General features: G+C 50.9%; 1 protein-coding gene and 1 long non-coding RNA gene across 4 annotated transcripts in view; one reads left to right on the top strand and one right to left on the bottom strand.

Annotated features, from left to right (window-relative positions):
• The first annotated feature begins 2,790 nt into the window (after positions 1–2,790).
• LOC110341325 lies at positions 2,791–19,462 on the top strand. Its single transcript, XR_002383224.2, has 3 exons — positions 2,791–2,848; positions 18,858–18,968; positions 19,069–19,462. It is a non-coding gene; the product is annotated as an uncharacterized LOC110341325 (long non-coding RNA).
• The window catches only part of Angpt4 (angiopoietin 4), a 32,891-nt gene continuing 19,452 nt past the window's right edge, over positions 10,200–23,638 (bottom strand). For 2 of the 3 annotated variants that reach the window (XM_040746478.1, XM_040746479.1), the window contains exons 5-7: positions 20,818–20,933; positions 19,050–19,151; positions 12,568–16,643 (exon numbers count right to left, since the gene is read on the bottom strand). In XM_040746478.1, coding sequence (XP_040602412.1) covers positions 16,068–16,643; positions 19,050–19,151; positions 20,818–20,933 — 794 coding nt within the window. In that variant the 3' untranslated portion in view covers positions 12,568–16,067. Of the gene's footprint in view, positions 11,050–12,408; positions 12,540–12,567; positions 16,644–19,049; positions 19,152–20,817; positions 20,934–23,638 lie in introns of those variants that run through there. The other variant, XM_005072529.4, reaches the window with a different exon arrangement.

Genomic DNA, 23,638 nt, shown 5'->3' with positions numbered 1-23,638 from the left:
GGGAGGCAGAGGCAGGTGAATTTATGTGAGTTTGAGGCCAGTCTGGTCTACAGAGCTAGTTCTAGGACAACAAGGACTATGTAGAAAGACCTGATCTCAAAAAAAAAAAATCAGACAACAAGATCAAGTTATTTCAAAGCTAGTGCAGAGTTTCTGCGGTTCCAGAGCACTCCCCCACTATTAGCATATGCAGGGGTGAAGCTATTCTAACGAGAGACACTTGTGCTACACGCTGGGAAAAGGATAAGGCTGCGGGGTGGTGAGCCAAGGAGGAATTGTCTCCAGGAGAGAGATTGCAGGGCTCAGTTATGTATTTGAACATAACCCTCATGTCAGGACCCCAAGAAGGGCTTTCAGGGAGGGAACTTGAGTGGTCACTGATGCCTTTGTTCCTCTCCCAGTGTGAGCTGAGTACATCTCCTTTCTCTGCTTTTCACTATGACCTGTCTCTTTAACTGGCCTATCGAGGATGGGGGTCCACAGCTGGGTTGTTAGAAAAACAGCATTCATCAGTAACATTACATTGCATGTGTCACAACTAGCCAATATTGTCACATCGTTAGCTGATAGGTTTACACCACAGCATATTTTCTCAGCTTTTCTCCCTGAGGCTCTGGGCCGGCCGAGGTTCGTCTCGGACTGCTTTCTCTCCAGCTCGTGTCTCCTTGGCTCCTCTGGGATGTGGCAGGCACTTTATGAGTTTTCAGATTCCTGCCTTGTGTTTGGGCCCTGTGGGTCCTCCCTTCTTGCTGCCTTTGGGTGTGTTCTTAGAAGGACTTACTGTCCTCTGGCAGGTTGTCTGTCACAATGCCACTCTGTTTTCGTCCTCTTCTGTCCCACGTGCCATTACTGCTTTGGGAGTGGGCGGTTCAGCCCGGCTGGGCTGGGTAGCCCATATGCATATGTAGAGTGCTCTTCTTGGGCGTTTATCTCTTCTTCATATCTCACAACTGGCTATGTAGACATGACTCATACGTATTTATCCGGGAAGCTGGAGTCCACTGCTGCCCTCCAGGCTTGTGCAAACGATGCTATCTGGTCTTTAGGGGCTTTGACTGGTTCTGCAGACTCCTTGACGTGGGAGAGGAACACCCTGAGGTGGGCATCTCCCAGGAGCAGTGTGAGAGTCCTTCCATCTTCTCGCCTACCTGGTAGAACATCACTCTGCAGAGTCTCCTCAAAATCCAGCCTTCTTTATCTGTTCCCTCTGACCTTTGCATTATCTTTCCCTGACTAACAGGGAAGACCAAAGCTGGACACAGGCAAGTACTATTAAACTCAGGCTGTGGGAGGGTAAGGTTGCACAGTGCTCTTTGAGCTGGTCTACTGACCACAGCTGTCTGCAGATGAATGGCCAGTCAGAACCACTGGCCCCTCAGAATCTGTCTGCACAGGCTACAGAACCAGGCAAATCTAAGGTAAGACCTTAGGCCTCATATACACTCCAGCACCTTGCTTTTTTTTTTTTTAACACCATAAGCCATTTAAGTCCTGGTGAGGCAGTTTTCTGGTTTTTTTGTTTTTTGTTTTGTTTTTCGAGATAGGGTCTCTTTGTATAGCTCTGGCTGTCCTGGAACTCACTCTGTAGACTAGGCTGGCTTTGAACTCATGGAGATCTGACTATCTCTGTCTCACAAGTGCTGGGATCAAAGGCATGTTCCCCACTGCTAAATGAGGGCTATTTGAGTATCCTTTTTGTTTTTGAGACAGGGTCTCATTATGAGACTATGATAACCTCAACCTTGGATGTTCCTGCCCCAGCCTCGTGAGTGCTGGGATTTAAGGTGTGTGCCATCACCTTTGCTTTAATTACATGAAATCCAGCCTAATGGTAAGTGGAGGGAGGGGATTACATTTCTCCAGGGAGGGCGAGTTATGAGAGTCGAATTCCTGAAGCCAGGAAAGAATGAGTGCAGAGGTGAGGTAAGTGTGATAATTATTATTGCTATCTTAGTAATTACGCACACATTGCTAGAAGCTGAGAACCAGCTATGTTGGGGGTAAGGGGAGTTGGAGGGAGGGTGTGGGAGGTGGGTATGATCACAACACACTGAATATATGTATGTAATTTCCAAAGAAAAAACATACTCTGAAATTTGCAATATCGATAACTTGTAGTCTGCTGAGAACTCTAGGTTGAGGGGGCTGACATCTCATTTTATTTTATATGTGTTCTATATGTATTTTTAATATATATTAGTTATTTTAACTTATTTTCAGTTTGGGGATCTCTAACCTAAAACCCTGGGGAACACCCCTGTAGAAAAGGGTAATCAAATCTGCAAAAGGCTGCTGGTTGAGTCAGTAGGACAGTTTTGTTTTGCTTTAACTTTTTTAAAAATTTAAATTAGAAACAGTCTTATTTTACATATCAATTCCAGTTCCCTTTCCCTCCCATCCTCCCAGGGAGAGTGAGGCCTTCCATGGGGAATCATCAAAGTCTATCACATCATTTGGGGCAGGGCCTAGGCCCTCCCCAGTGTGTCTAGGCCAAGAAAGTATCCCTCTATAGGGAATGGGCTCCCAAAGTCCATTCCTGCACTAGGGATAAATACTGGTTCCACTACGAGAGGCCCCATAGATTGCCCAGGCCTCCTAACTGTCACCAAGCTTAGGGGCCCTGGTTCAGTCCTTTGCTGGTTCTCCAGCTGCCTGGCTGGGGTCCACGAGCTCCCACTTGCTCAGGTCAGCTGCTTCTGTGGGTTTCCCCAGGATGGTCTTGACCCCTTTGTTCATCACTCCTCCCTCTCTACAACTGGATTCCAGGAGTTGGTCTCATTGCTTGGCTGTGGATCTCTGCTTTTGCTTCCATCAGCTACTGGATGAAAGCCCTAGGATGGCATTTAAGGTAGACATCAGTCTCATTATAGGGGAAGGGCATTTAAGGTAACCCCTCCCCTGTTGCTTAGATTCTTAGTTGGGGTAATCCTTGTGGATTTTTGGACATTTCCCTAGTGCCAGATTTCTAGTAGGACAGTCTTAGCAAAGGCTTATAATGGGATCTGGGCTGGCTAGGTGATTGCAAAGGGGGCTTTGGGGTGGGCTTTCCTCTGGGTAGATACCATCAAGATGCTGGGGGTAATGTGGTGTCTTAGTAAATCTCTGAAGTGGAGGCAGACAGGACAGGATCTAGGACTTTCTTGCAGTGACACCTGAGACTGGCAGTCTCTTTCTGGGTTCAGCTCCCAGAAGTTGACTTGCTTCTCTCTTTCTCAGCTGACATCAGAACCAATTTGAGTGGGCCTTTTCCCCTTTGAAGAGTGGACTGTGGTGTGAAGAGTGGACTGTGTGTGAAGAGTGGACTGTGTGTGAAGAGTGGACTGTGGTGTGAAGAGTGGACTGTGTGTGAAGAGTGGACTGTGTGTGAAGAGTGGACTGTGTGTGAAGAGTGGACTGTGGTGTGAAGAGTGGACTGGGGTGTGAAGAGTGGACTGGGTGTGAAGAGTGGACTGTGTGTGAAGAGTGGACTGGGTGTGAAGAGTGGACTGTGGTGTGAAGAGTGGACTGTGGTGTGAAGAGTGGACTGTGGTATGAAGAGTGGACTGTGGTGTGAAGAGTGGACTGGGGTGTGAAGAGTGGACTGTGTGTGAAGAGTGGACTGTGGTGTGAAGACTGTGGTGTGAAGAGTGGACTGTGGTGTGAAGAGTGGACTGTGGTGTGAAGAGTGGACTGTGTGTGAAGAGTGGACTGTGTGTGAAGAGTGGACTGTGTGTGAAGAGTGGACTGGGGTGTGAAGAGTGGACTGGGTGTGAAGAGTGGACTGTGTGTGAAGAGTGGACTGTGTGTGAAGAGTGGACTGTGTGTGAAGAGTGGACTGTGTGTGAAGAGTGGACTGTGGTGTGGAGAGTGGACTGTGTGTGAAGAGTGGACTGTGGTGTGAAGAGTGGACTGTGGTGTGAAGACTGGAATGTGAAGAGTGGACTGGGGTGTGGAGAGTGGACTGTGGTGTGAAGACTGTGGTGTGAAGAGTGGAATGTGGTGTGAAGAGTGGACTGTGAAGAGTGGACTGGGGTGTGAAGAGTGGACTGTGGTGTGAAGACTGGAATGTGAAGAGTGGACTGGGGTGTGAAGACTGGAATGTGAAGAGTGGACTGGGGTGTGGAGAGTGGACTGTGGTGTGAAGAGTGGACTGTGTGTGAAGAGTGGACTGTGTGTGAAGAGTGGACTGTGGTGTGAAGACTGGGGTGTGAAGAGTGGACTGGGGTGTGAAGATTAGACTGTGGTGTGGAGAGTGGACTGTGTGTGAAGAGTGGACTGGGGTGTGGAGAGTGGACTGTGTGTGAAGAGTGGACTGGAGTGTGGAGAGTGGATTGGGGTGTGAAGACTGGGGTGTGAAGAGTGGACTGGGGTGTGGCTCAACATGAGACCAAAAGAAAGTGAGAATTTGAAGACCACGCATAATATTGAAAAATGCACAGGTTCCTGAGCCCAGGTCCTGAGCCTCCAGGCCCTGAGCCACTAAACAAGTAGATTTTTACCCCAGACTCGTCATGTACAAGCTTTGTAGTCTTTACAGCCTGCTGTTTGAGGTCATCCTACAACACCATCTCTTCTGCCCTGCTGTACTGATCTGAGCAGTCACAAGTCTCCAGTGGGGGAAGGACAAGATGGTGAATCACCCCTTGATGGGGAGACTGTCAAAGAATGTACAGCTCTTCACACACACACACACACACACACACACACACACACACACACACACACACACACACACACACAGTACTGCAGGTAATGTGCACATGCAAAAATCATGTTCCCATATTAAGCAGGCAAGTGACTAGGTTTTGCAGATAATTTTATTTATTTGTTTATTTGCTTGTTTATTATTTCTTGGCTGTGGGCGTTTTGTCTGATTGCATGTCTGTGTATCACATGTGTGCCTGATGCCTAGTGGAGTCCAGAAGAGGGCAAGGCGGTGGATTCCCTGGAACTAGAGCTACAGAGGTTATAAACCGCAGGGCTCTTGGCACTGCTCTTTTTTTAATGTGAGGTACAGTGTGGTGGTTGGAGCCCAGCATGAGGGAAGCTTGAGCCACACAGAGACAAAACGATAGTAAAGGTTTGGGGTTCTTTTCATGGAGGAGCTGGTCTGTCAACATTTGCCCACCTTACATATGGAATGAATGGATTTTTACCTTGTTTAAACTACTCAGATAAGACTTTGCAGTGGATACATATACCTTAACTAGAGCCACAAGGACATGAAATGGAGAATCCTTTCAGGGTAGCTGATGGTCATCTGGACCCTTCTCCTACTTCTCCACAGTAGGACTCCCTGGGTAGAGGCAGAGTTGTAGAAGTTGCAGAGAGCCCTGGTTATAGACTGAACATGTGAATGTCTTTTTAGATTAGAGAATTTCTACTCTGGAGACCACCGAGGGCTTTAGTCAGGAGGATCACAGGGAGGTTGTCCCATTAGAGGCTAAGGGGTGGGGCTGCCTGGGAGGGTGGTGCTGGTGGGGAGGTAGGCTACATGTCCTGCTTCCCTTCCTGCCAGTTAGGAGATGACACCTCTGTGTCAGTTCCCCTGCCAGGGAAGAGAGCTCTGGCTGGGGTCAGCAGAGCTACCTACAAAGCATGATTAGTTCATTCCAGGTCTGTATTAAAGTACAGGGATGTTTTTTTTGAGGGGGAAGTCATTTGCACGAGAAGTCAAGAAAGCCACACAGCCAAAGCCACACAGCCAAAGGTCCACACACTGCTCTCCAGACACAACTGGAACACAACCAGAACCCCAAAGAGAGAGCATCTCCCCCCCAGCTCTTTTATCCCCTGTATGTTCTACGTACCTGTGACCACACCCAAACGGACAGAGTCAGTGCTATGGGTTCTTAGATCTCTCCCTACACAGGTATATTGAATCCACTGAATTCTGGCTTTATTAACTTAGCCATGTCCTAATGTCTCTGAGCCTCAGTGTCCACACCTGGAACTCAGGGCAATAGAACCTACCAGGGGTGGGGGTCCAGGGAAATGGTATTCAGGTAGTTAGCACTGAGAACACACAGCTAAAGGCCATTGCCTCATGTGTCTACTGGCTGGCCTCTGTCCTCCTTTGGCCTAAGGTCAAGGCATGCATTTCCTTTCTCTTTCTAAAATCCAGAACACAGACAGAGTGGACCTTTGATCCCAGCATCGGCATCTGGAGGACTTCCTGTCTGCTGCTTACAGGTCTAGATGGGCAGATCTTCAGATCCACAGTCAATCAAGGGAGTGAAGCAGCGGGAGCTGGTTGTTGGTGTGTGTGTGGGCAGTGGGGGTGTTGTTCTCATGGCTGGAAGGCCACATTCTTCCTTCACTTGCTCCCTAGCCTCCAGTCTCTCTGGCCACCTGTGTTACACAGATTCATCAAGCTCATGCCAACCTCAGGGCCTTTGCATTGGCTGTTCTCTCTAGCAGGCTACTTTTCCTCCAGATCTCCATCTGCCTGTGTCCTCTGCACCTGCTTAGACCTGGATGTAAAAATTGTCTCCTTAGGGCTTGGAGAGATAGCTCAGTGAATACTTGTTTTGGGGCTGGAGAGATGGCTTAGGGGTTAAGAGCACTGGCTGCTCTTCCAGAGGTCCTGAGTTCAATTCCCAGCAACCACATGGTGGCTTACAACCATCTATAATAGGATCTGATGCCCTGTTCTAGTGTGCAGGTACACATGCTGAACACTCATACATTAAAAAAAAAAAGAACACTTTTTGCTCTTGTAGGGGACCTGGGTTCAGTTTCCAGCACTCACACTGTGACTCAGTCATGTGACTCAGTCATCTGTAACTCCAATGCCAGGGGATCTGATACCCTTTTCTGACCTTGCTGGGTTTTTTTTTGTTGTTTTTTGTTTGTTTGTTTGTTTGTTTGTTTTTAACGAGACAGGGTTTCTCTGTATTGTTTTGGAGGCTGTCGGTCCAGCCCAGCCTCGAACTCACAGAGATCTCTGTCTCTGCCTCCCGAGTGCTGGGATTAAAGGTGTGTGCCACCACCGCCTGGCCCTTGCTGTTTTTTTTGTTTGTTTTTGAGACACGGTCTCTCTCTGTGGTCTTCCCTTTGTAGACCAAGCTGGTTTTGCATCTTGACTACTTTTGATCTGCTCCTTTGCCATCTTCCCCTAAGTCTGTTCACGTCAATGAGGTGGACTGTAGACATCTGTCCACACACTGCTCCATCTCCACCACCCAGCCAGGCCTTGGTCCAGGGGCCTTCAACCAATCACAGCTGTGCAAGTGAATGCACCCAAGGAGGAACGAGTGAACACTGATGAACCCACCAGGTCCAATGATGCATGTGTCTGAAAAGCTGCTCCACTAAAGAGGCTACGGCTGCTGTTGCCAAGGCAACAATGCCTGCTTTCCAAAGTATCTTTAAAAGAGAGAAGCAAAGACTCACACAGACAGTGATGGGAAGGAAAACCCAGACAAGGCTCCATTCCTGACCCTTCCACGAGGGCTGCCTGTTTTTGCTCTCATTCCCCCAAGGGCCACCTTCCCTGTTGTCCTTTGTTAGGTCCCTGATATGGACACAGTGACCTCCAGTATAGACACAGCCTTTTCCGGCCACACACAGTGCTCTTGGGAACAGTGTATGCTGCCTGACTGCTCCATCAGGACCTACCAGGACTGACCAGGCATCAGTGAGAAGGACAGGCTGGTCTTGAAGTTTTTCTAGAAAGTTCCTTTAGCCCCTGTCATGGGCAGCAGGGACAGTACTTTAGCGTTTTTATGGTAGGTAGCCACATGTCTCCACAGAACTCACGGAAGGAGGCAGCTCAGGGCTGCGTGTGTACTGGAGTGAGTGACTATGCACCTGGACGAAATTCTTCCTTCACCCTAGAAATGGAAGGACACTGAACAAGAAGAGGTGACTCAGGGGCAAATATCCCTGATCGGATTCACAGGGATGGTGGCCCCAGGAGCCGCAGCCTGATCCCCTGCTCCTTTAGCATCTCCAGTGAGTCAGCATTGCCTTCTTCCAGCTGTCGGAGGTTGGTGGGTGCTTCATGGGACACCAAGGAGCAGAGAGGACCAGGGCTCTTCAGCACCATCTCTGGGCAGGACACCTCAGGTTCCTGATTATCTGAGGCAACCTGGGGCTCAACTGACACCTTAGGCAAGACTTGGGGATAGCAAGGTTAGGGCAGGGACCATGGTGGGGAGACAGACAAGAGGAATTAGAGTTACTCCTGCCCCTCTGCTTCCTGCAAGCAAGACTTGGCTTGGTCCAAGTGACTCTGCCTTGGTCAGATAAGATCATGTAACCTGGCTTTGGCCACTCAGATCCATGCTGTCCAGACAGAGTCATCTTTGGTTGGGACCTCTGGGCCAGAGCAGTTCTCTGCTGAGAATGCAGCCAACCGGGGGTGTGACAAGTTACAGGTAGAGGCATCACACCAGAGACCCTGCCGAGGATGCAGTCAACCAGGGGTGTGACAAGTTACAGGTAGAAGCATCACTTGAGTACCCGGGGCTAGCTAACTGAAAATGTCCCATGTATGTGGGTGAGCTCATCTTTAGGATGCTGTTTCTGTGTGACCTGGTGAGGAGAAAGGAGGGTGAGAGGGCAGGATAGATGTTTAGAAGCAGTCCAAAGGTGAACTGATGGAGGGGCTGCCTTCCGGGACCCACAGCTTTGCCTTGCTTTGCTTCCCAGCGTGCGGTAGCCTAGAAACATCACAACACGGAGGTAAATGCTGTGAACACAGGAATAGGATACTCCCTGCTTGCCAGGATCAGGAGTAGGAGCTACTCTTTTTTTGCCTTCCACTAGGATATGGAGCTTGTCCATTAGACCAGACTGACTGTCCAGTGAGCCCCAGCGTCCCACTTGTCTTTGCCTCCTCAGTGCTGGCATTACAGGAGCAGCCACTGTGCCCATTTTCTCATCTGGGCTCTGCAGATTAAACTCGGTTTCTCATGGGGCACTTCACTGACCAGGCCATCTCCCCAGCTCAGGAGCCAGCATTCTGCTGGGAGACAAGCGGGGACATTGGTATGAGGGGCTTCATTCTTCCATGGCCCAGCACAGCTGGAAGGCAACATTATTAGGTCCATTTCTCAGACAGGACAACAAAGACCCTGGGAAGCTGAGCCACTGGATTAGGATCTCAGAGACGGTATGACCCCCCTCCCCAAACCTTTCCCAGTCTCATACAGTAGGTGCTAAGTGAAATTCTGATGGGTAAATGCTGAGTAAGATTATTAGAACTTTCCGTGCAGCAGCCTGTTCCTAAGTCTTTTCCCATCCTGCTGGAAATACCCCTGCCTTGCTGGACCCCAGGGAGGAAGGAGCCCATCCCTGCAGGCCTAGCTTGCCCAGGAGACCTCAGAAAGGTGATTCCTGGCTGGGCTGGGTGTCAGGGGACTGTGGAAGGAGACACAGTGGTGCTCCAGGCAAGAGAGTGGCTGTGGCCTCCCTTTCCAGCTAGAGCTTCTTAGAAGTCTCATCTCCGAAGGGGACAGAGGGGTGGTGCTGTGTTGGATGAGGCGGGAAGGATCCCTTGGCACTGGTGTCAAGCCTGACAGTTGCTGGACTGAGTCAGGGTGTCTGAGGAGCCCCAAAGGCAGTCACATAGGCAGAGGTCTAGCGTTTTGTGGGCAAAAGGATCCCTGGAGGAGATAAACTCCTAGCACAGACAGGATCTCTGTTCTAGAACCTTCTTTAATGGCATGTGTCTATTTTAATGCAAAGCTCCTAGTGTTTTAGAGGATATCTGAGGCTGCCCTATGATCCTTGTAACCAGTAAATGTGGGGTAGAGCTGGAGGTGGGGGGCATATCCCTAGGAATCCTCCTCATGATGGGTGAGGACCAGATTTTCCAAGGGAATCTATGGCCCTGAGATGGAACAAATATGGCTTCATAAAAAATGTGTGTGTGTGTGTGTGTGTTCCTGTTCATATCCATACATGTGGAGGCCAGAGGTTAGCTTAGGTCTTCCTCAGCTATTTCTCTACCTCATTTTTTTCTGTCATTGATTCAATGAGGTTGACTCCAGAGAGTCACCAGTCTCTGCCACCACTGTGCTGATTACAGGTCCTTATGGCCACATCCAGCTTTCTACATGGATGCTGGGGATCTGAACTTTGGCCCCCATATTTGCTTGGCAAGAATTTTTACCAATTGAGCCAAATAAGGACATTTGGAGAAAGCTGCTTCTCCTACCCCCTTCATGGGTAGCCACAAGGCTTGCAAACACATGAGAGGCTCTGACAAGTCCTGCAGTTAAGAAAGCCTGTTCTTTTTATTTGACCTGCTGATTCTCACTTCATCCTCGGTAGTTTAGAGAGGAACCCTGGTTACTACCTGTGGAGCACACTCTAAGGTGGCACATTGGCATTATAAGACCCCTCTCATACCTCCAGAAGCTTCTGAGAGACCAGATCTGACTGTCAGCCACTGAAGTCCAGGAGCCACAGAGCACTGGGAAATAATGGCTAGCACTGGGGTTGCCGGCAGGGGAGCAGGAACAGTGGCCAGGCCTTGGAAAGAGTCTGCAGTCATCTCAAGGCTGGGGAAACTTGGAATTGGAGAAGGGAAATAGATTCTCAGCCTCCCCCTGGAGGAGGGCACCCCCAGTCTGGAAGGTTCTCCCACCTGCTGCAACCCCAACCTCTTGAGGTGTCAAGTTTAGTCTGCCTCAGGTCACAGTGGGGAGTCCTTGCAGGTGGCATTATGAAGAAGAGTATAGGAACCACAGAGGCAGTGCCACAAGCAGCCAGCATTTCACGATGGAGGGGCACAGAGAGGCAGGTGAGTCTTTGTAATTTAGGGGCTAGGTGAGCCGGCTCTGGTGTCCTCGAATGTCAAGGATGAGCCTGGGCACTGATGTCTTGGCGGGGCCCAGCTCGCACAGAGCCATCCAGGTTGAGAATCCTCCTATGGCATCAGTCTCTGTAGGGCTGTGTGTCAGGCACCCATTGGCCGCAGCATCATGCGTGTGCCGTGCAGTGAGTAGCTGGGGCCCCGGAAGTAGTGCCAGCGAATGCCATTGATCTTGTGCAAGTGTTGATGGACTGGGTAGTAGATGCCATTGAGGTTGGAGAGGCCACAGGCGTCAAACCACCACCCTAGTGGAAGAGGGAGGACAGAATTTGGGGGAGATGGGATGTGGTGGCCCGGATTCTAGGAGGGTAGGGCTGGTGGGCTGTCATCTTGGGGTGCCAGCTTGCTGAAGGCAGTGGGCTGGGCACGGGAAGAGGTGAAGTCAGAGCTATGAAGGGCATCAGAGGCTCTGTTCACGGCCCAGGCCCCTCTGTGACTTCTTCATGTCTCTCTACACCCCTATCTCCATCTTTTTCCCTTGGTGACCTCCTACCATACTGTGCCATGCCTTCTTGTTTTCTCTAGAGGTCTGTGTTTGTGGATGCCCCTCTATGTGTCTTCTTGTTTTCTCTGGAGGTCTGTGTTTGTGGATGCCCCTCTGTGTGTCTTCTTGTTTTCTCTGGAGGTCTGTGTTTGTGGATGCCCCTCTATGTGTCTTCTTGTTTTCTCTGGAGGTCTGTGTTTGTGGATGCCCCTCTGTGTGTCTTCTTGTTTTCTCTGGAGGTCTGTGTTTGTGGATGCCCCTCTATGTGTCTTCTTGTTTTCTCTGGAGGTCTGTGTTTGTGGATGCCCCTCTGTGTGTCTTCTTGTTTTCCCTAGAGGTCTCTGTGTTTGTGGATGCCCCTCTATGTGTCTTCTGCCTGCATCATCTTGCTTTCTGTCCTTGTTGAACTCTCTTCCCCTGGGGCTCTGTCTCCAGCGTGCTCTGCACACCTCTTGCCCATCCATTGGGCTTTATTCCTCTCCTTGCTGTCTGCTGTCATCTGCACCTCTCTGCCTCCGCCACCTTGTGTCACTGTTGGCCTCCTCTGGTCCTCGTCTCTATGACTTGAGTCTCATTTATCTGTGCTTTCCCTAACCTGCCGCCATCCTCTGGCTTTTGTTCCTACCAGAGCACTGCCTGACAAAGGTGTGGAATGGACCTGCCTTTCCCCCATCCTGTTTCTACCTGGCCTGGGGAGTAGGGGACTCCTCATACAAGAGGGTGGGGTTGATGGGCATCATGCTTTCCCAGAACCACCCTTGGTGTCTACCAGCTGGTCTCTAAGGAGATCTAGGGTGTTTCTGTAGGAGGTACAACCCCATGGGAACTCCAATGACCTGGAAGACAGCAGTTTGGCTGGAGCCTCATCAGGAACACCCACCCCCAGACATCATCTGGACATACCCTCCTCTACCTCCAGACATCATCTGGACACGCCCACCCCCAGACATCATCTGGACATACCCTCCTCCACCTCTAGACATCATCTGGACACACCCACCCCCAGACATCATCTGGACATACCCTCCTCCACCTCCAGACATCATCTGGACATATACTCCTCCACTTCCAGATAGCATCTGGACACACCCACCTCCAGACAGCATCTGGGCACACCCACCTCCAGACATCATTTGAGCACATTTGCACATGCAGTTGTCATTGTCCATGTCGCTGGTGCTGAACTTGGTGCCCCGCGGAGCCAGGCTGTTCTTAAGCCCCGTTGAGCTGCTGCTTGCATTCACCAAGAGGCTAGAAGCCCAGGAGGAAGGGTAGGGTAAGAAAGGGGTGCGGAGTTAGGTTGGTGCTCCCCAAAGGGCTTTGTTCTGGCAAAGTTTCCTTCCTGATGTTTTTGCAGGGGAAACAGCCTGCTCTGATGCCCAGGCCATTGTCCCTCCTGGTGACCCTCCTCACTTGCATAAACCCTGGTGTCACAACACTCACTGCCGCTGGCTCCTTCTTATTTGCTGAATTGGGGTTCCAGGGAGCTCTGAGTGGGAGACACAGATGCTGTCTGGCGGTGGGTGTGTCCAGATGAGGTCTGGAGCTAGCAATCTTTTGAGCATCTGCTGTGGGCCGGGCATTGTTTCAGTGTCTTGAGAGGGATAACCCATTTTCATTTAAACCCCATGAGGACTTGGGGATGCAAGAGTCAAAGGATGTGGCTCAGTTCTCAGAATCAGTAGCCATCAGAGCTAGCATCCAGTCTGGAGGGCCTGGCATTGCCTGCAGACCACCTTGCAGTACATCACTGATGCTCTGCTCCACTCCCCTTCCTGAAAGCCTTCCCTGGACACACCAGCCCCATGTACCAACACGCAGGAAACCCCAGCTAAGCGGACAGAGGGCTTCTAAGTCTTTGCCAGACTCTGTATCCCTGGTGACTATGTCCAAACCTACAGGGTGATAATGACTGTGGGGTCAGGGTAGGACAGAGTGCCTGGATTCAAACCCCAGCATGGCCTGGCTTTGGGAAGTCATCCTCACCCCGCTGAGACTCAGTGTCTCCCCCTACTCAAATGGTGATAAGAGACTTACTGTGACTTTATTCGCCTTGTGATTTAGTGGCATCAGCAGGTGAAGTGTGCTGAGAGGTTGGGAGGTGTCAGTGTGAGCCCTGCACATTCAGGACTGCTGATTCGGTCCTTGGGATAGGCCAGCCTGGCTGAAAAGTGTAGGCAAAGCTTGCCTGAGCAGCTGAGGCACAAGTTGGCTTGGGAGCCACTAAGATGCTTTAATAGTACAGGGAAGCAGATGGAGGGGACAGCCAGGGCAGGGCCTGGCAGCCAGTCCTGCAGGCCCAAGGAAGCATGGGGCCTCTCTATGTCTGGCTCAGTCCATGCCTCTCACCCACAGGCTCTTGTCTGAGGCCAGGCAGGGTATTCATGACCAGTCATGAAAGCCCAAGTGCGCCCTTAACATGTGACTCTAGCCCCAGGGACCAGCGTTATGTAAAGGTGTGACGGCTAGGTTCTGGCTTCTTCCTCTGGCCATTAAATTCAGGGATGTCCCTCTTCTTTTTGGGAACCAGGATGGGTGTCAGTGATTCTCTGGGGACCTCTACCTCAGGGCACAGGAAACCTCACTTTGATCACGTGTGTCTGAAGAAACCCAGATACTTGAATCTCTTGGGAATTCTCCAAATGAGAGTATGAAGTGTGTCCCATCATGTTCAGAGGGTTCCCGGCACTGCTTGTGACAGACAAGGGCGCCTCTACCTGTCGCTGCTAACCTTTTCTTTCCCTCCTCTGGGCTTTTCTATGGCTGCTCCCACCTTAGCTGCTGACCCGGATGTGGGTCCCAGTGCAGGCTGTCATCCTTCTCCCCCTGCTCCTCCTTCTCCTTTAGCAGTTTCCAGGCCTTCCAGTGGTTTCCAGGAATCCACCCCACGCCCAAGCCAGTCTTCCTTATGGCCCTAGACTCCCTAGTGAACATCTTATTCAGGTTTGGGGAATGTATAACCCAGGGGGATGCCAACTCTTTGCTATTTTTTTAAATGTATGTGTGTGTATGTGTGTGTGTGTGTAGATGTTTGTGTATAGAAGTGTACATATATGTTTGTGTGCTCATGGAGGTCAACGGACAATCTTGGGTGTCCTTCCTCAGGCATTTGCTTTGAGACAGGGTGTTTATTTCATTGACCTGGTGAGCTCCAGTGAGCTTCCTGTCTCTTCTCCAGCACTGAGGATATAAGCATGTACCACCATGCCTGCCTTTAAAATTTTGGGTTCTGGGGATTAAACTTGGGCCCTTATGTTGGAAAGGCATGAACCTTATTGACTGAGCTATCTCTTCATTCCTCTCTGCTGTTTTTGAGAAAATCTCATTTTCTAGAATTCCCTCCAAAGCGACTCATTTTGTCACAAGCCTCACCTCTCCTTGATTGTCCTGGATGTTGTCCCTGGCAGCTACTGCCTCCCTGGAGGAAGTGGGTTGCCTGTGGACATGTCTCTCCCCGACTACACTATCACCACATTGGGGTATGAGCAGCTCTGAGGAGGTAGGTCCAGACCAGGGATTTTCCCAAGTGATCAGCACGTGCCTGGCACAGGGCAAGTCTCAATACCCTGTCATTAGGGCTCTGCAGCCTATTAAGTACATGCTGCCCTTTAAGGCATGGTAGAGTAGGTAGCAGGGAGCTCTCCATGGTTCAGAGACAAAGCCAGAGGTGCATAAAACACCCAGTTTACATGCAAAGAGCTTAGGGAAGGCGGAGACCTGAGCACTACTGGTGATAGACACAAACTCATACACTGTTAGACAGATGTTGGGGGTAGAATAGTTCTGACTTTCAACCTAGCATTTAAAGATCTCCAACACTTACCCAACACTCACTATATGCTAGTTGCCTTACCCATAGGTTATGATGCCAGACTCTGGCTCTCAGAGCAAGCCAATGGCACATGAGAGCTGCAACAGGAATAGCTATTACAATACTGTTTCCCTGCACTGTGAGGGCGACTTGGGTGGAACCCCACATCTGAGTCTGCATTTCTGAACTGGGTGGGGGTGTACGTTCAGGGCTTCTACCAGGCCAATGAAAGGGTAGAGGGATTTGCTCAGGGCCAGTCAGAAAGGGGTGCTGGTGGGACACGGCCTGTCCTTTAAAGGTCAGTGGCATCAGTAGGCACCAGTAGGGTGTGTCAAGTTCTCCCTGTGAGGTCCTGGAGCACCTGTCTCAGCTCTGCACAGCTCAGTCTCAGGGATGCATCCTCAAGCATCGGGGTGTGTCCCACAAAGGAGGCTGGCAGGCCCACTGTGCAAGGATATTTCATAAGAAAAGGGAGGCATGGATGGAGAGATTCTGGGGGAGGTCCCTAGAAGTAAATTTACAGGCAAAGAGTCATTTAGAGATCCCCGGGAGGAAGAGCGAGCTTCTCGGCTTTCTGAAAGTTGTCTGCAGCTGTAGAGGGGACATATGTCAGGGGGCATCCTTGCAGCACCATGGGTGAGTCCATGAGCTCATTCAGGCCTGGTTCAAAGATAGCTAAGACACTGGCTTAGTTTGAAGGTCAGTGAGTGTCTCAGAGAGGTGACATCACAGAGTGGAGACACGGGATTTGATAACGGGGGAACTAAGTTCAGATCCAGGATCCATTTAACTTGGCATTTTAGACAAAAGACTCAGTTTCCTTCTCACGAAACCATGTGCAGTAATGTCTGCCCCACACCGTTGAGGAGAGGGTTAAACAGTGTCTGGGAAATGCTTCTTTTCCCTATCACACACCATAAACCAGGCAGAGGGTGGGGGCGGGAAGCCTTGATGACTTGACTGTGGTCTTACGCCCAACACTGCTGAAGAGAATGCTGACCTTGATGTGCCCAGGCTTTATTCAGAGCTGCAAACAGCAGCGCTGGGAAGGGTTCTTCTTTCTCCCACTGTGGGGACTCTCTCACCGTACCACAGGGCATAGGACAAACTGAGAAGTCAACCCCCACTCCTGCTGTCTGTGGCTGGGGCGATCCCTTCTGCTCTAGGCATGGTGGCGTCAGTGACAGTCTCTTCACCCCACCCAGTGGCCGAGATGTGCTGAGTGCTAAGCAGCCACCTCCAGATCCCGTGACGTGCACCCAAATGGGGGCCAGATGGTGGAGGCAGGAGACGCCCAGGGAATGACCCTTGGTGCAGGCTCTGCAGCCACTTGCCTTGGGACTCCAAACCACCCACAAGCCTGGGCCCCAAGCCCACCTGTACCGCTGCCTCTCATTGCCCAGCTGGAAATGCTCATACTGGATGGAGGTCTGGCGGCCTTCCCAGTCATGCAGCTCCACACGCAGCAAATGGGCTGTCCTGCTGGTGAGGTGGTGCACAGCCTCGTTGCCCAGCCAGAGCTCTCCGGCCACATTACCAAAACCCTGTGGGGGAGGAGAGGGAAGGGTGGCTGTGTGCTGAAGAGGGAGGTGGTGTCTGTGGCCGAGGAGCTGGGTCAGCCCAGGCTCCACGGCCACTTATCCAAAGACGGTGCCTAATGAGCAAGTTCGTAAGAACAGTACACACAGGCCTGGGACAGGAGCTCCCTCCCAGAGAACAAAGATAAAGCATTTGTAAAATTTAAATCTGCTAAAAATAACCGAAATCACATTCCTCTAAAGTCAGAAACACGCAAAACTCACTTGTGGTGACGGGAATTGGATTGGCTTGGGAGAATGGCTCAGCAACGAAGAGCAATTGTTGTCAAGAATGAGGGCTTGAACCCCTGACACCCATGCACAAAGCAGGGGCAAGGGGAGCACTGAGGCTTGCTGACCACCAGCCTAGCTATAGGCTAGTAAGAGACCCAGACTCAAGGAAGTAAGGAAGAGAGTCACAGAGCAAGACACCTAACACCCTCTACTTGCCTCCTAGCATGGCTGGGAGCGTAAACCTGCGTGGGTGCAACACCATACAGGTAAACTCACACCTACAGACAATACACTAAACACAAGAAAGAAATAGCCACTACTCTGGGGACACACCTCAGGAGAGTGGGCACAGGGGGCTTCCCAGGAAGTTGGGTATTTAGCTATGAATGGTGGTCACATGGGTGAGCCTGGTGGGGAAATTCACTGAGCTTTCTGCTTTATAGTTGTGAACTCAGCTACATGTAAGTTAAGCCCCTGCAGGAAGGAAACAGCTGAGTGACTGAGCCAGCTGCTGAGCAGGAGTGGCAGGAGCACATTTTCCCAGAGGCAGGAGAGAGAGCCAACAGTTTCAGCAACAGAGAAATGTAAGGCTACAACTCTTCAGAGTGTCTTTATGTGTCCAGGGTAGCAAGAAACTGATGACCTTGGCAGGGAAGTCCCTCAGGACCAAGGACAGGGACACAAAGTCCTTGATCTGCTGGCTGCTTAATGCCAACTACTTTTAAGTCCTTATCTGGAGGACGGCCAGTGGATACCGATTGTTTGATTCCTTGTGAATATCTTCTTCTACTTCTTTTACTTTTGAATACTTTAAGAGTCTTTAAGTCAGCCTGCCAAAACTCCTGTGTTCAAAATTAAACTGAAAACCAATATTGGAAGGCAGCTGGGCACTCACTGTCATCCTATACAACACACTGTTCCTTGAGGTAGCAGCCCCACCTTGGAGAATTACCCTATCATCCTAGTGTTGTGAAGGTGAAGACAGGAGGTCCAGAACTTGAAGGTTATCTTCAAACAGGAGACTTTGAGGTCAACTTGAAATACAGGAAATCCAGAAAAAGATGAGGAGGAGGAGATGGAGGAGGAGAAGGAGGAAGAAATTTGTTTTGTAGATGTGTTACAGATGTATACAGAAATGAGGAAATTTGTAGAGCCTGATGGTGCACACCTTTAATCCTAGTACTCAGGAAGCAGAGGCAGGTGGGTTTCTATGTGTTTTAGGCCAACCTTGTTTACATAGTGAGTTCCAGGACAGCCAGTGCTATATATATATAGAGAGAGAGAGAGACCCTGTCTCAGAAGAAGAAGAAGAAGAAGAAGAAGAAGAAGAAGAAGAAGAAGAAGAAGAAGAAACTCATTTAAGCCATATAGTCATGGATGATGGGAAGTTTTTCTTTCCTGTTTCATTCTTTCACTATTTTTCTGTGTGTATGTGCATATGTGTTGGTGTTTGTGTGCGTGTGTGTGTGCATGCGTGCGCGCACGCGCGTGCATGTATTTGTGCTATGTGTTGTGCATTGTGTTCTGTGAGTTGTGTGTGTGCGGGCTGTGGGCTATGTGGAGTGTGTGTGTGTGTGTGTGTGTGTGTGTGCGCGTGCGCGCGCAGTCCAGAGGTCAACCTTAGGTGTAACTCCTTAGGGGTTGTCCTCCTTTTTGAGACAGGAACTCTCACTGGCCTGAGCTGGACAATTCGCTGGGCTGATTAGTCTCTGAACTCCAGGGATCTGTCTGTCTGCCTCCTCAGATCTGGGATCACAGGTTCATGCCACCCTTCCCAGCTTTCTTATATGGGTTCTGGGGTTCAAACTTAGGTCCCTGTGTTCACCCAGCAGGCATGTCACCTACTGAGCTACCTCCCCAGTCCTTCCTTTGGAGTCTTTAAAAGGTGTTACCAACATGCATGTGTTACTTTCCCAAATATTAACACAAAAAAAATTTCATTTTTAGGACACATAAGAGAAATGACGAAAGAGGGCATAATTTGAGGCTGGGGTCCGGACAAGCAAATAAACCTGGACAGTTGACTTTAGGTCATCTGGGTTTTTGCACTGAGGAGAGGTAAGGGTATACCAGTCCCCACCCACAGCACCCCCTCCCTGCACAGGCTTTGGGTTGGGATCCCCCAGGACAACATATTACCTCTTTGTATTCCTCCCAGGTCCTCTGGAAACTCATGCTTCCATCCTGCCTGCGTTGGATGAGAGTCCAGCCACCTCCATCAGTCTCCATGTCACAGAACACCTGGGGTTGGGCGTGGCACACAACAACACAGCTGAAAGCTCTTGGAGGGGCTATAAGCCAACTCTCAGCCAGTCTAAATGTAACTTGGCTGAACTCTGCCCTTCTCCAGCTACAGCGAACCTGAGGTCAAAGGGTGTCGGGAAAATCCAGACTCAGACTCCCCGCCCACTGCCATCATCTTTCAAGGAGGCAGGTGAGGGACACCCTCTCACAGCCTTCTCCTTATTTGTGAAGTGCAGATGTTAACACAGTGAACTCTTTGTGCCCCATTCTCCTCTGCAAATGCTATAAACCTTAGAGGACATTCTGAAGAGAGGCTGACACACCCACTAAGTGCTTCTCATTTGTTAGTGCTGCAGGGGTGCAGCCAGGGTCAAAGTTCATATTAGACACCTGACAGGAACAACTTGAGGGAGGGAGGAAGGACTTATTTCACTCGTGGGCTCACAGCGTTTTCAGGACACAATTGTTTGGCATTCTGTGCTGGGACAAAACATTATGGTGGGAGAGAGAGGGGGGGTGGGGTGAGTGTGTGTGTGTGTGTGTGTGTGTGTGAGAGAGAGAGAGAGAGAGAGAGAGAGAGAGAGAGAGAGAGAGAGAGAGAGAGAGAGAGAGAGAGAGAGAGAGAGAGTATGCAGGGCTCAGCAGGCCCCAGAGGGAGGGAAGGTGGAGCCCTTGTTGTGGTGAGTGCTTAGGGTACGGAAGCCCAGAGAGGTGTGCAGCTAAGTGGGACCAAAGACACACTGAGGTCTGAGCTCAGAACTCTTGCCTCCCAGGCCAGCTCTCAGCTCTCCGTCAGCGGCCATTTACATCCACCCACATCCCACCACAGCTGACCTTACCCTCACACGGCACATTTGTTTTCAAAATGCTGCCTTTTCTGTGCTCACACACACAGGGTAAATGACGGTTGGAAAGGAAGCCTTATCAGTAACGGAAAGGGAAAGCCAGAGACACTCGCTTTATCTGGACAGTAGTAAACACCAGGAAAGCAAGAGTGTTGTCAAGAACCAGCTAGACTTTGCCAGGGCAAAGTCCTTGATCTCTTTGTGTGGAAAGGGGAGTGCGGCAGGTTATGTAGAAACACAAGTCAATCTGGGGTCAGACCAGGCTACAGTCCTCAAGATATGCAGAAAAGTGGGACTGGGGCTGTGAAAGGACTGCTCCCGTCCCCGGTGGCCTGTCCCAAACCCCCTCCTGACACTTGCCATAGAGGGCGGGCGGCTGGACAGGTGGACAGATGACCATTAAGCTTAGGGCAACCTTGGAGCCTCTCACCAATGGCATCCGACCCCATCAACCCATCACCAGCTTCATAGACCCAACTCCTGCTTCTGTTGAACTGTGTAAACAGAATAACCTGCTTGGGCAATGACAAATAGGAGTGCCCAGGGCCATCAGTTACAGGAATGGCCTGCCATCTTTACCAACAAAGAACAGTTTCCCGAGATTCTGCTTCAAGCCTGGTTCTGGAGAAGATGGTGACAAGGGTATACTGCTGGCTTTGTGAATGTGTGCTTCATCCTTTCCTCAGAAACCTGCCTGTTGTTTGGCTCTCAGATGGTAGATGAAGCCATCTGGGGTGGGGTGGGGTGGGGTGGGAGGGACTGTCAGAGAAACCCTCAGCTCAGTACCATCTCAAAGACCATGTCCAGGAGCTCCTAACCTTGAGAGGCCTTGTCATGTTGGCCACACGGATGGTATAGATGCCACTGGCATTGGCCCCGGAGCGCTTGATCTCTGCGCAGTCCTGGAATAGCTGTTTGGGGGTCTTTAGGGTTGCTGCAACAGACGAAGCAAATGTCAGCTGGAAGGCTAGGCACGGCAGTGCACACCTGGGATTCCAGCACTCGGGTAGCAGAGGTAGGAGCGCCTTGACTCTGAGACCTCCCTGGGTCGAAAGATCTTGTTTCAAAATAAAGGAAGAAGGGGAGGAGGAAGAGAGGGAGAGACTGAGAAAGAGAGAGAGGAGAAAACATCAGCTGGAAGTGAGCGAGGAGAGAGAAGAGATCAGGCTGGTGTACCTGCCTGCTCTGTGCACATTCTGGCTGGGGAGGTATGGAGTCAGGAAGACGAAGGTCTCTTCCAGGAGGGGATGGTGAGCTAGGACCATCCAGGTGAGGTGTGGGGGGGTCATAATACCCCCAGGTAGGAACATCTCTCTGTTCAGGGGATGGGGCAAAGGGAGGGTCATTGGTGTCCACCATGAGATCAGGGAGCAGTGGCACAGATATGTGGGGAAGGATAGAACAGCAAGAAGCCAGGGTTTCTGCAGGCTCAGAGCTTCAAATGCCAGCTGGAGAAATCTGGCCGCAGGGCTGTGGCACAGTGCTGAGTAGACCAGTCAGGAGCAGGGGATGCTCAAAGCAGGCGAGGGGGAGAGGCAGGTGACACCCACAGAGACACCCAGGTGACACATGGAGAGGCCAGGTGATACCTGCCACCCACCTAGGTGCTTCCCATGCCCAGGCAGGAAGCTGAAGCTCAGGATGAGGACTGACTCAAGGGTTTCCAGCCTCTCCTTCCTGGAGTGCCTTTGGGAGGGGGCCTGGACTTTCCTGTGGCCCATTGACAGGCTGGATCTCCTGCAGCCCCAGTGAAACCACTCATCCTGCTCTCCTTGGAAGCTGATGACTGGCCTTCAAGGACCCATGTATCCCTAAGCAATGTGTTCTGGAGACCAGGAGGCTATTATTTAATGACTAGAATTCACCACGACCCTCTGGACACACAGGGAGTTAAAAACCATCTATCTTATGTAGTAGGCTTGGGATGGGGCTCTACTAGAACCTAATCTAGCAGGATGGAGCTGAAGTTGTGGAGGGATAGCTGTCAATACAAACAAAATGACAGGACGCTACTGGGGACGGGACTTCCTGTCTGGGCCTTATACCTGGATGGTGGCTTCCAGATCCTGATGTTGGTAGACATATCTGAAAGAGGCTGTTCCAAACCACAAATGAAATGAATGTCTAGAATGTTTCCCGAGCAGGTTCCAGTGCCAACATGTCAGCAGCCACCAGATCGTCACAGCCCATAGGAATTGGGAGGTCAGGCAAATACAGGGGAGTTAGTGGCTTGGATGTAAGCAGGGACAGGCCATGCTGTTCCTAACAAATCAGGGCAGAGCTGGGAGCTAGCCCGGGGTTTCTAGATACACTCTTCGTGCTCTGACCACAGCCCATTTCCTCAGTGAGCAACAACAACAATGTTAACCCAATAAAAGTGCTTTTACCTTGAACTACTGTGTTGGAGGGTTTCCTAGGATGCTTGGAAAAAATGATTCAGGGGACAGCATAAAAATAAAGCAGGACTGGTCCGGCAATGACACGGTTGGACAGAATGTGTGCATGGGTGCTAACCCTGCCCGGTTCGATTCCCTTCTGGCTCTAGGCACCATGCAGACCCCCACCAGTGTGGCCTTTGGCGTGTTCTCTGCACAGGTGTGCTGGAGGCCTCTGTCCTATCATGTAGGTGAGGGGTCAGATGACTTCTGAGGTGAGGGAAGCAGCCAGGCTTGAATTCTGCTCCCTCCACTGGCTGGCCCCTCCCCTCTCCACCCTTCCTCATCTGAGTAGAGAGAGGCTAGGCAAACGGATTGCTGTGCAGACGCCGTTTTCACACGGGCAAGGCTGTGTCCCCTCTTCTCTTTGTGACTGACTCTCTGAGAAAGCTGGGCTTTTCCCCCCCTTTTTCTCTCCTCCCCAGGTCCCACTAGCTTCAGCATGCCCTGTCCCGTCCTTTGATTAGCTCCCATTCATCCAAACTCCCATGGGTTCTCTATCCATGCGGAGGACAAAAGTCACTCCCAAGGTCTTTTCCTGGTGACAGTCAGGCAAGTGGACAGCTGTTTGGACACTGAATGATGGGTGCTTGACACAACCTCCCTCTGGGAAGGGAACAGACACCCAGCCACAGTGGGACACATTAGAGCTGTGGGCCTGCAGGGGAGGCACCAGCCCAGGCCTTGGCCCTGTCTGTGAGAAACCCACACATGGGACTCATTCAGATTGTTTCACTGCCAGGGCTGTGCACAACTCCATAATGGCTTCCGGTCACTGCATATCCTGTGGGCTAGAAGGCATCTATCTCTCCCACTCATGGCTTCCCTGGCCTGCTGGACTTAGGGAGAAGTCATAGAGGGATCCTTTGCCCCATTCCCTATCAACCTGGAACCCCCTCACATGCTTAACGATTACGGAAGGTCCAGCCTCCTCCACGGTGGTTACAGATCGCCCTCCATCAGGAGCCCCTTTGGCATCTCACCCACCAAGCCAGTATCCACTTCATACTAACCTGTGCTTTCTAAAAGAAGCCCCACTGGGCATTGGTGGCACACGCCTTTAATCCCAGCACTCGGGAGGCAGAGGCAGGTGATCTCTGTGAGTTTGAAACCAGCTTGGTCTACAAAGTGAGTTCCAGAACAGCCAGGTCTGTTACACAGAGAAACTCTCTCTTGGGGTGGGGGGTTGGGGGGAGAGAAGTCC

The sequence above is a fragment of the Mesocricetus auratus genome, unplaced genomic scaffold, assembly GCF_017639785.1.
Source record: "Mesocricetus auratus isolate SY011 unplaced genomic scaffold, BCM_Maur_2.0 Super-Scaffold_100004, whole genome shotgun sequence".
NCBI classification, from domain to species: Eukaryota; Metazoa; Chordata; class Mammalia; order Rodentia; family Cricetidae; genus Mesocricetus; species Mesocricetus auratus.
This window is presented reverse-complemented; position numbering and strand designations above follow the sequence as displayed.